General features: G+C 43.8%; 2 protein-coding genes across 2 annotated transcripts in view; one reads left to right on the plus strand and one right to left on the minus strand.

Moving 5' to 3' along the window:
- The first annotated feature begins 6560 nt into the window (after positions 1-6560).
- BBS12 (Bardet-Biedl syndrome 12) overlaps positions 6561-15939 on the plus strand; it is a 32627-nt gene continuing 23248 nt past the window's right edge. Inside the window, 2 exon segments of the mRNA XM_080373817.1 lie at positions 6561-6973; positions 6976-6985. Of these exon segments, the coding sequence (XP_080229943.1) occupies positions 6901-6973; positions 6976-6985 (83 nt within the window). The 5' untranslated portion in view covers positions 6561-6900.
- Positions 9175-14584, minus strand: LOC308058261 (uncharacterized protein). Its single transcript, XM_080373808.1, has 5 exons — positions 14436-14584; positions 12646-12801; positions 10610-10738; positions 10365-10502; positions 9175-10128 (listed from the first exon to the last, which is right to left on the minus strand). Exons 1-5 carry the CDS (start codon positions 14436-14438, stop codon positions 10039-10041), a joined length of 516 nt encoding a protein of 171 aa, XP_080229934.1. The 5' UTR covers positions 14439-14584; the 3' UTR covers positions 9175-10038.

The following is a 15939-nucleotide window of genomic DNA, read 5'->3' on the forward strand; positions in this document are numbered from 1 at the left end:
CGGCTGTGCAGCAGCCTGAGCCACTGTGCCTTTGCAAACCTTCATCCTTTTGTTTTTCCACCCTGCTCTTTGTATTTTATAAAAAAAAAAAAAGTGGAACAGTTGGACATGCATTTATCATTCACCCCACGCTGGATGCATGTGTGTGCGTGCACACACGTACTGTATACCCACACACAGATCTTGCAATCATACCATTGTTGGAGTTTCACGTACTTCTGACATGCAAAAAGTACAAATGTGAGCATATGTTTAGAAGCTTCACTTGGGAAGAGCAGGGGATTTGCTGTAATATTTTAGTTCCGAACAGGGAATGGATCTGTGCACTGTAGAGTTGTCTCTCTACATTTTGTTGAACACTGTATTTGTTCCTAATATGAAGGAGGAAGCTGAAAAATGGCCACGTAAGGAATATGGTTACCAAACACTAATCTCAGCTAGGGTAGTTTTCTGCTAAGAGAAAATAATTGTCGTTTTGCCACCTGTTTTACCTGTTATTTACAAAAACACGAGAGGCAAACAAACTAATTTCGCCAGCAGGAGATACCCTAACTGGTTTGGAGAAACGAGCACATGATTTTTATTTTAAAAGTACTTCATTCCTTTCATCACAGTCATTTCTGCAGAAACACAGTCAGAAATTGCTGTGTAGGAGTATGGATTTCTGGTAACAAGGCCACCTACGCAAATCCACCGCAGGAAATAGGAAGCCCGTACCTAAAGCCTTCATTGTCTAGGGCCCAATTCTGCAAAAGTGCTAAGCACCGCTTAGTCCTGCTGAAGACAATGGGAATAGATGATGCTGAGCAGGAGGTGGTCAGGATTGAACCATCCTATATCTTGACTCGGTGAGTCATAGTATTGCATGGCATTTGATAGTCAGGAGAATTCTGACTCTTTGTGCAAAAATCCCCACATAATAAATGATATCCTGTTGAATACATCTATTGCACCTTGCTTTGGTACTAGGAAGCATAAGAATACTGGTTTCTTCCCACCACCCTCCTAAAAACTTTCATTTCTGGGAAAAAGCTTCTTTAATTTTGATACATAAGCATTTTCAAATATATCTTCTTTTGGATTTGTAATATTACTCTTTTTAATACTGTAAGCAATAATAAAATTGTTTTCTGCAGAAGGATCCTAAGCATTTACTTCACCCAGGCAGTTTATCAGGATTCGACAGAGTATATTTATTTATTTTGCAGCACAAACAGATATGATATTCAAACCTCTCGGCCATTTTGTTGAACATTTTATTTGTTCCTGATATGAAGGAAGAAGCTGAAAAATGGCCACGTAAGGAATATGGTTACCAAACATTAATCTCAACTAGGGTAATTTTCTGCTAAGAGAAAATAATTGTCGTTTTGCCACCTGTTTTACCTGTTATTTACAAAACCATAGGTCTGCTCTAGGTGGCCTGTACCTTCACTGACATGGATTTTTTCATCTAGAAAAAAATCTTCTGTTTTTGCAAAGTGTACCTGTTGTTCCACAAGTAACAGATGAGGCTACTACAACTGAAAAAATATTTGAAAAATAATCTTTGTTCACTTACTGTGCTCATTTTGGTGGTTTTAAACAAAGCTGGTTTCTGTTTCCTTGTGTAACTGATTAGCCATCAGGAACTGAGTAATTGAAAAAGAGCTTTACCAATGGTGACAGGGAGAAACGCTTTGAAAATTATGGGCTTTAACATTTTATTTAAACAGGACCACCAGTCCTGCCTACTCAGAGTTGCAGAGAGGGCTCACCAGAAATCTGAAATTGAATTAATAAAAGAGATCCAGATGTTGGGTTTGGTGGATTTGTTTTTAAGATGTAAATGATAAGTTCTGTGTGACCCATTTTTTGGACCTCATCAATATGTGAGTCCCATAATAATTTACTTAACTTGGTAGGAAAAAAACAACAAAAAACCAAACTTTGCTAAATTTATCTATCTCCCTTTCCAAAAGGAGCTATTCTGCAGCAGTCATCTTTGACATCACGTAATTGAATACATTGTATGGACTGATTGAAACAAAGCATTCAAGAGATATGTGGAAACTGTGCATCTGTGGATTTCTTTTTTGACTGATCGTGGCATAAGCTATCTAAAGAGAAAACATCTGAATCGGTCACCTTAGCTTTTGTTTTAACATGGGGAACACAGACCTTTAAAAACTGAAATTGAAATGATCTGGTACCATGTTTTTAGAAGTCGGTATAAATGACGCTTTTTTTTTGTAGTGAAATACTTTCTAGTGTTTATAAATCAGATCTGCAATGTTTGCAGTCAGTTTTCCCTTGATATTTAGATCTTTCATGGTACTTCTCGTTTGGATGTCTGAAATAATTTACAGGAAAGTATGTGTCTTTTCTCTATGTTAAGAGTATTGAGCAGAGGCAAGTGAAGAAGGAACCATACTAGGAAGGAACTTTAGACAATAAATAGCATGCATGTGTAAATTTTGCTGCTTTTGTTTGTGCTAAACTATTTTTGAGGAGAGCGTGCTTTGAAATATCATTGAAAATGGGCTAGGTTAGCTGTTGCATTTGTTTCCCATGGACAACTTTTTTTTTCTCTCTTTGTTTAATGTTGGGGGGGGTGCTTTTGATAGTGAAACTCATGGCATTTCTAGATGCAGTCAGAAGCTTTCAAAGGAAATAAAAACAACCTGTGTGTTGCAGACCCCGAACCTGGTACAGAGGCTTCCCAGGCCAATTCCCACAGCCCTTGCTGGCCCAGTGGGATTTTCACTCCAGGGAAATAACAGCTAGGCTTTGGCTCCACAACTCTACAGTAGACGGATCCATTCCCTATTTGGGACTAAAATGTTACAACAAAACCCCTGCTCTTCCCGAGTGAAGCTTCTAAACGTATGCTCACATTTGTACTTTTTTGCACATCAGAAGTACATGAAACTCCAATAATAAGATTGCAAGATCTGTGTGTGGGTATGCAGTACGTGTGTGCACGCACATGCATGCATCCAGCGTGGGGTGAATGATAAATGCATCTCAAACTGTTACAGCTGTGCCCAGAATACAGCACGTCTGCGGCCCAGGTCTGACAGCTTCGCTTAGTTCTCAATCCCTACGTCAAATCTAATTCGGACAAGCAAAAAAAATTGACTCGAGCAATTTCAAGTTTAGGAATGAGCAGTAGTCAGAACACCAAAGAGGTCAAGAACTATAGTTTTGGGTCCCCAGCTCCACTCCAGTGGACCCCTGAAATCAGCAAGGGCTGAGGCTCTCGAAGGTAGGGACCGTGTGGGTACCACTTGGGATGCACTGCTCACACGTGCTACGCTGCACTGCACGGGAGTGGGTTTGTCACGGGCCAGCTCTGCTGGGCTCCCAACTCAGCAGAGAGATTTGGATCATCACTTTAAGCCTCTTTGTCTGTACTGCTTAAGGAATTTGGGCACATATAAATGAGGTTTTGAAATATTGAACTTTGTAGGTCCTCTGTCTTGCTCCACCCTAACTCCATGTCTCTTCCTCACCGGCCCACGGTATTTTTCCAGCAGTAGATGACAGCTGTCAAGCTCTTGATATTCTCAGTTGCCTTTAAGCAAAGGCAGGTGCCCACCTGTCGTACTTTTGATCTCTGCCCTGGCAGTTGCCTGAAAACGTATTTATTGATCACACTCCACCGCGCAAGGCCACTGGAATAAGACACATCCCGATGCAGACAGTATCCTAAAGGTCAACACACTCACCTTGTGGCCAAGAGTCTAATTCTCATATCCTTGTTCCTCTTGACTAGAAGCAAAGCCACAATTCCAGCTTTCCCACATCCCGAAGGAGGGCCACAAGCATCCTGCAGCGGGTCTGGCTTTATGTGTCTGCTTGAAGTGGTTCCATTTGACAGCAATATTCTCGAAGAGAAATAAACTCTACAGAGCAGTGGTCAGAGCGCTCGGGGGACTGTGTGAAAAGCAAGTTCAGTTCTCTGCTCCCCCGAGAGCCTGTCTGTAATAATTGATACAGAGTGGGAGTTTCAGAAAGTGTGGTTTGGAGGTTTAGCTTTGAACAACCAACTAATAATTATAGCATTTGCACTTGAGTTGTATAAGAAGCCTTGTGTTCCTTTTTCAGAAAAAGGTTATTGTGTCCAACCGCATATTTCAAGCCCCAGCTGGATGGTGTTTGTTAGCCTACTTTCAATCGTCATTAAAAGCCACAGAGGAGGGAAATAAGCATCACTCATCTTACACATTAGTAACTGGATGCCCTCTAGCGAGACTGCAATGCTCTCAGACCAGCTCTTTATTCCCTTATAAGAGGGAAAGACTTTTACATCTTTCCTTAATGTAAAAATTTATGAGTGCATCCTGTAGTTAAGCGGAGTGTGCAATGCCCACTGAAAGCAGAATTTTATGCCTGCTCAGCAGAGGCTTGCACAGAAACTTCGGGCTGTAGCGAAGGGGCAGTCCTGGCCTTCTATTCACAGAATGGTTCAGAGGGGGTCTGTGTGCTCACCCTGGGCATCGGCACACAGTCCTGTTGGTTGGGGTGACTGTCCGCTCACAGCTACGCTTATATTGGTATATATGACAAAAAGGAAGCCATCTCTGCAAATTATCCTCAGAGTTTTGTCCTGGATTCAGCTGGGATGGAGTTAATTTTCTTCTCAGTAGCTGGCACAGAGCTGTGGTTTGGATTTGGTGTGAGAACAAGGCTGATAACACACTGATGTTTTTAGTTGTTGCTGGGCGATGTTTATACCAAGTCAAGGACTTTTCAGTTTCTCAGGCCCTGCCAGCGAGAGGGCTGGGGGGGGCACAAGAGACTGGGAGGGGACACAGCTGGTACATCTGACCTGAGCTGGCCAAAAGGATGTTCCATACCACAGAAGGTGATGCTGAGTGTATAAACGAGGGGGGCGTTGGCTGGGGACAGCTGGTTGCTGCTGGGGGGCTGGCTGGGCATCGGTCAGTGGGTGATGAGCAACTGTCATGTGCATCGCTTGGTTTCTTTTCTCCCTTCCCTTTGGATTTTATTCCTCTCCCCTTCTCCCTCCGTTTCATTATAATTGTTGTTTATTATTGTTGTTATTATTTTATTTCAGTTATTGAATTGTTCTTATCTGAACCCATTAGTGTTCCCCAGTTCTCCTCCCCATCCCTCTGGGGATCGGGGGAGTGAGCGAGCGGCTGTGTGGTACTTGGTTGCCAGCTAGCGTTAAAGCATTGCAGGTTTATTTCCTCAAGCATTAGGGATCATCCCAGCCCACGGACCAAGCAGTTTGTTTGCTCCCCTGCACCAGGAGGCACGTGGGTTGCTCCTGCCCGGTCACTCATGTTGAAGGATGTCTGAAGAACACCCCTAACTATCTGATTGTTTGCTCTCCCTGCCTGATTTTTGTAAAATGTGTCAGACTGCTGCAGCTAGTTTCTGTTAGCATGTGTAACTAGGTTTTCAAACAAAGCTTCTGTTGTCAAGCATCTCAGAACCAGCGCTTTTCTCATCTTCGTTTGTTATTATCTGTGTAAGGAAACAAAAGTCATTTTGAAACAAATATAGCAGGGAGAACAGGTTCTGAGCGAGCAGGAGGGCCACTGGCAACAGTACTTGGCTCAGTCTCAATGGTTCCAATTTGGCGTTAACACTGACATTTTGGGAAAATGGATGTCTGCAAATGTGCTGCTTAAAAGGCAATACATCGTACCAATATGCTTGCAAAGATTGCCAAAAGTACCAGCCAGCGCATGGAATCGATTTAAGTAGTATGGTACTGTAGAGTTTTTGTTGGAGTCATAGAAAGATTTAACCCGTGTCAGAAAAATGTGTGCTGCCAGCATTTCCATGTGTCAAATGTGGCAACGGCGATTTCTAGCCCAGAGCAGGTTCCACTGCCTGAGTTTTTTCTCAACATCATTTACGCTATCCCAGCATATTTAAAAGCAGATGTAGTGTGACAATATTTGATTTATATGAACTCACTGAGGTTTCCAGGGAATTAATACTTAACATTTCAAACATGTGGTGTGACTTCACCAGGCAGTTTGCAGGACATGGCAGTTATTCTTCAAGACTGTAAACGGCCAAATTGAATATTTTAATATTAAATGCCACATGCATTTATTGAAATATTTGGGCTCTGTTAGTACGACTCTTGGCACATGAAAGTACACAAAGGGTTTCTTTTGTTGCTTTCCCCACATCCTTTTTTAAATACCAAGATTAGGCTTACCTGAGAAGAAGCCACTATTTTTTCTGCAGTGTCAGAAGTTGACTCTGTGCTTATTGCTCTGAAACAAACTCACACCTAGTGAAGAGAGAGCATAGCACTAGTTGCTAGTTAACTGCATGAGCACCTCAAGCAATGCAAGCCTCTGCTAGTCTTTTGCAATCACACGTGCCTGGGCAGCCTGCAGCTTTACGTGCATCTGGCACGGGTCTAACTGCACAGAAGTGCTGCCTTTATCCACTTTTCACTGTGGTGTGATAAGAAAGCACAACTGTCCAGTGCCTCAAGTCACCAGCTCAGATTACTGGCAACATCTTTGCACACTAGAGAGTAACATTTTGTTTTGGTTTCTTCTCTAAAGCCAACAGAAGATTTGCTGTACTGTGGTACCAAGAAATGGTAAGGAACTTAAAAGTTGCACAGGGGAGATAACAGAAAAGGTTAGTTAAAAATTGCCATGCAATTGGCGTATTTCAGATTACAACTTGTAATTTTTTTCTCTTGAACTATTTCGTATTTTATTCAAAGCCCAGTACATCTTCATTTACAAACATTTTTCATTGGAAGTCATTTGCAATACTATCTCCCAAGAAGCTATCACCCTTAACAATGATTTGACATTTAGGTGCTTGCCAAATACACACTGCAGTTCCACTTTCCTTTTTGTACAGTATCTGGCTGGCACAAAGACTCAAACTGAAAACCAGGCTTCGCTGATGATGCAGAAGGAAGGATCTCAGCTGGATGCACATGTTGCAGCATCTGAATTGCAGCCACCTGAGAGGAATTTGCAAATGCCAGGTAAGAACCCAGCCTCTCTGTCAGCATGAAGGGGAAAAGGGATGCCCAAGATGAGGCTCACAGCCACCTGCCTTCCCCTCCCCCCAGAGCTGCTCAGGTCGGTCTGTAGGGAACATTCAGCACAGTTGTGGCAGAAGCCTCCCCCTCTGCACCAAGTGCCCGTCAGTGCGCACTCACACTGATGCCCACTTGGACTCAGGTGCCTTGAGGGATGGGTCCTTTCACGCAAGGCAACCTGAATCACCGCATGGCCTCCTTTTTGGTGCTTTAGGAATCCAAGTCTCCTGGAAGAGAGTGAGCCCTTCCCAGCTCTTATTTTTGAGAACAGAGTGAATGGGAGGAGGAGGAGGAGAGGCGTGCAAGTGTCTCCTCCAGTGAAACCTCCCCATTCAGGGCAAGCTACTTGAGTAGGCACTAGAACAGAGTCCGTGAAAAAGTCTGCTGGGTACCTTCCCAGTTCATTGATCTGAGTCACTTTCTGCAGCGCAACAAAAGGATGAAATTCCAGAATGGGCAGTTCAGCACCTGTTCCTCACACAAGGCTAACTCTGAGTTCTGCCACTGGCTTCAGTCAGGCTCCTTTTCCTCCACCACGTATAGAAATGTAAAAGATAAAAATCTAGAAGGGACAGGAAGGATTCACAAGGGCACTGAAAATAATTCACAGAACCACAGTATACTGTGCTTTAAGTTGTCACAGTTGTGCGATACTGCTGCATTAAGTTGTCATACTCAGTGCACGTGGCTGAGGAGGGGGCAAGATACCCCTCACTATCACGTGAACTAAAGCAGCATGAGACACTTGTTCTATTACATTAACAGTTGCAAATTTTGTGCTGATTCAGCCCATGCTCAACATTCCAGACTTAAGAGATTAATGGGCAAACCAGAAGTAACATTTCATCATTGAGTATACAGGATAGGTATGATGGTGTGGTTTTTTCCTACCTTCAGAAGTCAGGTAATGGTATTGGAACAGGAAGAGAGAAGTGACGTGCATCATAGGTAAACAGCAGTCATCAGTCTGTGGCGGCATTTAAAAAAGTACTGTCACTCTAATAGGCTCTGGGATTCCCCATAATCAACTAGAACTTCAAATTTCCCTTTCTGAATATAAGTGGTTAGTCCTAGAAACTTTTAATCAGCATAGTGGAAAAGGAATTATACGATAGACTCCTGCACCTAAGAATTTCTCTCTTTAGAAAGAAAAGATAAATGAAAGTGAAAATATACTTGGTGAACCATTTAACACTTAAAAATTATCTTTGAAAAGTTAGTTTTCACAGTAAGCACACCAAGTTACAAAGCACCCAAAATCCTTAACTTGCAAAACAGTTTTATTTCACACTTATACAAATTTAATAGACATTTTAAAATGCTTACAGCACTATAGGCTACATCTACTGCCACTGAGTATGGTAATAGAGGACTTCACAGGTCTCTCAAGTTTTCCAGGGTCCTACACAATCCCTGTTCTCCCACAGGTTTAAGCCTCCCTCTGTACATGTCAGGGTCTGTTTAGAGTTGTTCAAAGTACAAAACTCAGAGGACTGGGGCAGACTGGGGCAGAATGTGCCAGGTCTGCACCTGCATGCAGAGAATGTAAATGAGCACTTCTCCTTTCTGCTCCTGAAACTAATTCTCCCCCTGCTGGGAGGAGAGCTAATGAAGAGCTAATTAAGGAGCTGGCTATTCCTTTCTTCTACAAAGCTCATTAGTTCCGCCAAGCAGCAGAAGCTGTCTGAAGGAAGGAGGGACCTGAATGGATACTGGTGAAATAGCATTCTCTCCTTCCTCTTCCCTCTGAACCCTTCTGGCCTTTTGCTACCTACTTGCCCCTTCACTGTGAGCAGTAACAAATGCACCTTCAGGCACCTTATTAGAAAGAGAGTGGTTTAGGGTTATACCATTTGCCTGCAGTTTTGAAGCTGATTGTCTGCTTGGGACCCAAGGACAAACTCTCCTGCAGAACCACGTAATCAGATGTCACATTCTGTGCCACTGCTCAGTCACCATAACACAGAAGGAAGTGCGGCTCTCCAGGAAGTCCTAGATTGACAGTATATGCAGGAAATTAAGAAAATTAAGGTACTCCTAAAAAAAACCCCACCACAAACCTGTGATGTCTGAAACTACCTTTGATTGCATGTATCTCAATATATTCAGTGTTCCACAGATGTCCGAAGCGACACTTCTGATGTGAGTCCTCCTTGCAACTTAACTGTAAACACCCAAAGACATAATTTACTGTCATGCACCACAGGACTGAACTTAGGTAGCCAAAATCCTTGCATAACAGCAGCTCTGTAATGTCTTGGGAGTAAAACAATGGCACCAGATGTGTAATGGTCATACAGTAATCTCTGATAATCCACACAGGACAGGTCACCTTCAAGTAAACTAGGTTTCAGATCATCAGATAAAGAGAACGTCTACTGATGGCACACAGCTCCAAATGAAGAACCAAATCTGGTTATCTATATTTGCTTCCCATTAGGTCCAAAAACAAGTTGCCATGGGAACACAGCGTTTCATACAGAAATAAAGACACATACGCAATTGGGTTTGGAGTCTTTCATGGAAATAAACAAAAGACAAATACCAAAAGATAACCTAAAAGTCTTAAAAGGAATAAAAATACTGTGCTTGTACCTTCGTTCCGTAGCCCTGGGAAAGTCAAAAGCAGCCTTTCCCAGCAGCAGTGGGAATCTTTAAACCTCAGGTGAAATGTCTTCTAGTTAAATAGTTGAATAGTTAAATAGCTGAAATACAGTGTTCTTTATCCAAAATGGCAATCAATTAAATTGCCGAGAAGGGACCCTGCCTTGTAAGGGCAGTTCATCCTTCCTTTTCACTTCTGCAATATCTCATTTTAACAGTTCTGGGTAGTGAAGCCCCCCTTCGCCAATTAACATTGCTGAAAAAAGAAGAATGAACCAAAAATCTACCCTTTCAGACTTTATATAGCAGAAAATATGCAGGAGACACAAGCCCAGTTTTTAAGTCTTCTCTAGGTTATCTTTTGGAGCAGCTGTACAGCAAAGCAACAAATATTAATATAAGCTAGTTTTCTTCATGATTCTCAAAAATTCTTGCTCACTCACTTCTCCATCTCCATCTCGATCAGCTTCATCAATCATTTCCTATAAAACACATTTTACATTTGATCAGGCATGGGGCTCTCAACACAAGATCTTCCAGTCATGAAACAACAACAAATCAGAAGCTCTTCATGTGAAAACATAACCATGTATTTGATTGCCCTTCATATTTCTGACCTCTCAGCCCTTTTTGCATAAGCATAAACTTCTACCCAATCCTTAGCATCCTTAGCATTGGTCTGTGCCTGTTAGAAAAGCTCTGGCAAATCAGAATTTACCTGAAGTTCTTCATCTGTTAAATTTTCTCCCAGCTCCTTGGCAACCCTTTTCAAGTTTTTGAATGAAATTTTTCCTGTTCCATCATCATCAAATAATCTGAAAGCTTTCAAGATTTCTTCTTTTGAATCCTTTTCACTCTAAAACAAGAGTAAAATGTACGCTAATTAGAAAACACCTGCCACAGAGATACCCCTTTTCAGTATTTTTTTATAATGTCACAAGAATTTCTGCTAAGGATTCTTACCATTTTTTGCGTCATCATTGCCAAAAAGTCTTCAAAGTCAATGGTGCCACTTCCTTCTTTGTCAATATCTGCTATCATTTTCTTAATTTCTTCCTTCTTTGGCTCAAAGCCTAAAGCACGCATCGCAACCTGCTCCAAAAAACAATTCTGTTAGGAGGCCACCAGAACTGTTGTCTAAGTAGCTGCACTAAAGCTTGGTTAATTTCCTTGTCCAAAACCGTAATAATAACTTACTGCAATGAAAATATCTTGGTAATCTCTTACCAGCTTGTTTTGTTTTCCCGAACAGTAACGGTGTAGCCTTCATATTCTTGACCCAGATATTTTTTCTCATTAGATCCATGTGGAACATGGATATATTTCTAAAACTACGAGGAACGTTTTGTGTCTGAATTAGGTAAAGGTTCCAATTTACATAGTTCCTAAAGTGACTGGATTATCAAAATGGTACTTTAAGGGAGGTTGAAGTCCAGGGATGTGATCTCACTCCACTTGAAATTAAGGGCAGAATGCCCCTTAATTTTGATGGATGCAGAATTACATGCAGTTAACTTACACAATCCAGCTCTTGGTACTTCTGGCTAGGTGGTGGGGAGGGGGGACCAAGAAGGGGTGGGAACTGACAAACAAAGACTGACTGCTGTGCTAGCTGAGGAAGAGAAAAGCAAACCTTCCGAGCCTTACCCAGAGCAAGCAAACTACTACTGTAAAAACAGTTGTGTAGATTGTGGTACAAATGCCTAATATTAACATGGTTTAAAACCAGGCTCTGGCATTTCACCAGCCTAGAACAATGATTTTGCTACTTGGGTGTTTATTAGTAATTTCACAGTCCTGGTGTGCCAGAAGATTACAGCATATTTCATTCAGAGACTGAAGTTTCAAGAACATGTAACTAGAGGAAGATTTTAACTGTGAACATTCTTTCTTCCTATATGCTTGAGTGGAATCAATAGTTAATACTAGGCAGAAATTTTCTCACTAAATGCTTTTCTACTGGAAAGTGCCAACTCACCAGAAAGTTATCATTTAACTGAAGTGTGTTTTCTGACCAGTTTCTTGCAATGGGACAACTGAAAATGTTCCGTTTTGTCTTTCAGAGGGGAACACTTTCTGTTGTAAATATCCATTATTTTGATTAATTTTGAAAAAGAAAAACATAGTATTAAATGGTTGGTGTGAAAACATTTCAGTCCATTTTAAGTACTATATTTCAACACATATCATCTGTATTCAGAGAACACGCTCTCCTTAACCAAGCAAAGTACTTCCAAATAAATCCTGAGATAAGCCATAGGCTTAGGTAACTCATGCTTCTAGGTTACATATGCAGAAATTGAGGCAGAGTGTGTGTATGTGAAAAATCAAGGTCATGGAGATAATTAAGATAAAAGGTTCATGCTTAAATAAAGATCAGACACATAAAAACATAGGCAGAGAACCAAGAATAATCTTCCCCCTTGTACTACTGTGTGTACACACGTGCATGCACACACATGCACAACCTGAACTGCTACTGAAATGCAACTCAGATCTCTGTGTTCTTTTTTTAAATTAAAAACCAGGTAAATTTTTGATCACATACAGGAAAATATGGTTCTGTCTTTCCTGAATGCATGCAAAACCTATGTGTTTATTTCTGAGATGAAGAAAAAATTTGATACAATGACATTCACCACAGAACAAAAGTGCACTTCCTAGAAACAATTACCTTGGCCAGTCATGAAAACTGAAATGTGTACTGTGTGTACCTAAACAGAGGAACTGTTTAGTTCCTCTAACGCTCAGCCATTCAAAGCTATCTGACCTACTGTCCATGTATTAGAGAAGCCTGTCTGCTCTGAAGTATTACATGCATGGCTTTCTCAGATTAACCATGCAGGACACCTCAGATTCAGTTATGACGGCAAGCCATTACTCTTGTTTGTACTCCAAAACAGTTTTAGAATAGTTACGTCTGGACAAACAGAAAGAGCAGCTACGGTTTTGAGATCAAAGATACTTCCATTCAAGAAAAAAAAAAAAAGTTTGAAAACCTTCAGTTCTTTTATGTCAATTCTTCCAGATCCATCAGTATCAAACAAATCAAAAGCTTCTCTGATCTCCTGCTTTTGCTCTTCTGTAAGTTCAGGTTTCAAGCCACTTTTCTTCCGTTGGGCTGTACTTAAGCCAGGTTTTCTATAGTTGGATGCCTTCAGGAAGTGAAGGAAAGAAAACGTAAGAAATAGCCCACTCTGGGGAGAATTCAACACACAACTAAATTATAAGTAACAACAGTAAAGTTGTAGCAGAAGTATGAGACATTCTTTTGCTGCAAGTGGTAGACACTGGGTCTCTGTGCTCCTTTTTTTAAGTTATTCTGGAAAGAAAACAAGCTGAAGACTTTGTTACTGGAGAATACACACTTGGGCTTAATATTTTCTGTTTTAACAAAAAGATCATCAATTAAAGCAGTGAGACCAGTAACACAGGCGGGCAGTCTCAAAATGAACACTCCACACCTCTTGCTGGTTGCTTTGATGTGTCAGGAGTGACTTCACCTGGAAAACACGAGTAAATCATCCTCACTGCTAAAAAGGATGACTGTATAGAGTCTTGACTGTAAACAGGACTCAAATTCAGCTACTCCTGGAAGTCAGCAGTGAAATGGGACGTCTGAGAGCACCTGCTCTGTTGGCACAGAGTTTAATGGGACTGTGTAGCCACCTGCCTGGCCACCAACTAGCTGCGGAGCTAGGTAACAACATGCTGTGGTAACAGTGATGTGACCGCAAAATTTGTCCCATATGAACTAATCATGCTGAGCTGGTGCATTATTATCCAGGACAGTTCTGCGACCTTTCCTGCTTCCGGTGTAAGCTAGTGCAGTGCAGAGGGTTTCCTCCCTCCGCCCCACCTATTCAGCAGGAAAGATGCTTTCCTCTAGTACAGGTTTTCTTCTAAACCTGCAGCAGACTGATTTTCAACCTGCAGCAGACTGATTTTAGTCCTTCAGCCTTGAATGTGTGCAAACACATTCATGGAAGGAAGGGCAGTCCATCCCACCCCCAGCTTTAACTGGTTGGGCTTTTAAAAAGCAAATAAAACTAGTACCAAGAAAGGAATCTGCTTTGTAGGTACTGCCAAGCAATCTCTTCCTCCTGCTGCATTGTTACTGTATTTTGGCTGGGACCTCTCTTTTAAACACCCAATGCGTAACAGAGATTCTGTTTTGTTGGATTGGGAAACAAATTGTCATTTTTTAACACGATTTGTCCCTCCCAGGTTGGATTGCAAACCAACTTGTCGGACTTGTCGGGCACACCTCAGACTTTTCCCTGCTATAAACACAGGCATCACATTTTTCCACCCGCAGCAGGGGACCCAGCGAGGCGGAGGAGGTCAGCAAGCCGTGCTCACACCAACCAGGAATACTGCGGCCGGCGGAGCCCCACGCCCTGAAATCAGGTGACATATTTTGCGATTCTTGGGAGTTTTATCGGGGCCAAGGCGGTTTTCTTTTTTTTTTTTTTTTTTTTTTTTTTTTTTGGGGGGGAGGGGGGCGGAGGGGTGTGTCGGGGGGGCGGAGGGGGGTGTGGAGGGGGGGGTCTCCTCTCACTTTCCGGTCGGGCTGGCGGCCTCCGCGCTGTTGGACGGTCCCCGCGCCAGTTCCTCACAGCCCTCCGGAGCCCCGCGGCTGCCTGCCCGCCCGGGGCCGCGGATCAGCGGGGGGCTCCGGGGCGAGCCGAGCCGCGGCCGTAAGCGGGAAGGCGCAGGGAGACGTAGCCTGGAAGTTGAGGGAGGCGGCGAGGGGAAGGGGAGCCCGCGGCGAGGGGATGAGGCTCACCATCTGGCCGCACGGACGCCGCTCCGGGTCGGGACGGGACGGCCCTCCTCACGGCGGCGAGCGCGCCCACTGCCGCACGCAACGAACACGCTGCCCGCCCAATGAGCGAGCCGGACGTACCGGAGAGCCCGCCCCCCCCTCCCGCCCGGACCAATGGCACCCGGCGGGCTCGTGATGTCAGCGGGAGCGCGCGGCCGCTCCGTCCGGCGGGTGTACAAACAAGCGGCGGCGCTGTCCTGGCAACGGGGCGCGGCGGGGCCCGCCGTTGCCGTCCCGCCTCACGTCACCTCAGGCCGGCTGCGGGGAGCGGAGGGAACACCGGCCGAGTCGGTGAGAAACCAGCGGCCGCCTGTTGTGGGGCTGAGCAGCGGCTTTGGGCCGGTGCCGCCAGCCGGGAGGAAGCGGCCGGGCCGCCACTAGGCCTGCGCAGGGCGGCCCCGGGGCTGAGCGGCCCTGCCCCCGCCGGGGTGTCCCGGCCTCCCCGCTTTCCCCTTGCAGGCCGCGGGTGACGCGGGGCAGGTGCACCATGAACGTTTAGGTTCGGCTGCACCGATTTAGGAAGCTCTTCCTCTTCCAACACCAGTAATAGTAGCGCTGGCTCTTAGGGCAGGTGAGTTGTGACAGTTGCCTGAACACTTGGCAGCTGCATTGCAAGCAGAGCATCTTCTACGTGTTTCTTGCTCATTGTGCACCGGTGCTGGCACAGCGTGCCTGCATGCATGAGGGACTTTTTCGTTTGTTTTTACAGGATTTCACAGAAACAGATTAATTTGGAACACTGAGCTAAAATTTTGTTGTATTAGTTTAGCTTTCGTGGTTGAGGCACTGTAAGACAAAGTAGTAAGTGTTTGGCATACCTTTTGGATCCTAGAGTTCCTCACTTGACACCCCTAAACCCCACGTGTGTAAACATACACTGAACCTCAGGTCAGATTTTATTTTGCTTGCGGAGGCAGGTGTGAGGCAGGCAGCAGTAGCTCAGCGTGCAGGTTAGCTCAGCAGAAGCCACTGGTGGTTGGTGTCTCAGGCATGGCTGTCCTACCAGCTTGTTCCTTTGTTCTCCAGAATGTCTCCTTCTCTTTGCTGACCTCACTTTCATTTGGCTCCAAAATTTAATTTCACTTAAGCCCTTTACCATTTCCACCTCTGACTGGAACAAAAAAGAGGTAAAGAGAACAGGGGGGATGAAATGCTGAATTCTGGGTCTGCTGTATTGGTTCCTACAGCACTGGGATAGTGTGATGTTCTGGGCAAAATAACATGCATAAAACAAAAGGGGGGGGAGCAAGTATCACACAATCCTAAATCACATATGCCAGAGGTTGTGCAAGCAATGAAATAAGAACGTTCTTCCCTGTAAGTGCGTTTTGCAGCCATGCCATGGGTCCATTTGGTTCAGGTTTATGGATCTGCACCAGATCAGGCTGGTGACCAAAATGAACCTATATTTTTAAAGGATGAGTTTAAGCTGAAAGCAAGGGACACGTTTTTCAACTTAAACTTC

The sequence above is a fragment of the Falco punctatus genome (assembly GCF_963210335.1).
Source record: "Falco punctatus genome assembly, chromosome: 1".
Taxonomy (NCBI): domain Eukaryota; kingdom Metazoa; phylum Chordata; class Aves; order Falconiformes; family Falconidae; genus Falco; species Falco punctatus.

Excerpts from the sequence above, each read along its gene's own strand:
- LOC308058261 (XM_080373808.1), bottom strand. Across the intron at positions 10,739-12,645 it reads TTGACATAAAAGAACTGAAG|GTTGCGATGCGTGCTTTAGG; the intron begins GTTTTCAAACTT and ends TTTTTGGAGCAG. Across the intron at positions 10,503-10,609 it reads CAATGATGACGCAAAAAATG|AGTGAAAAGGATTCAAAAGA; the intron begins GTAAGAATCCTT and ends CTCTTGTTTTAG.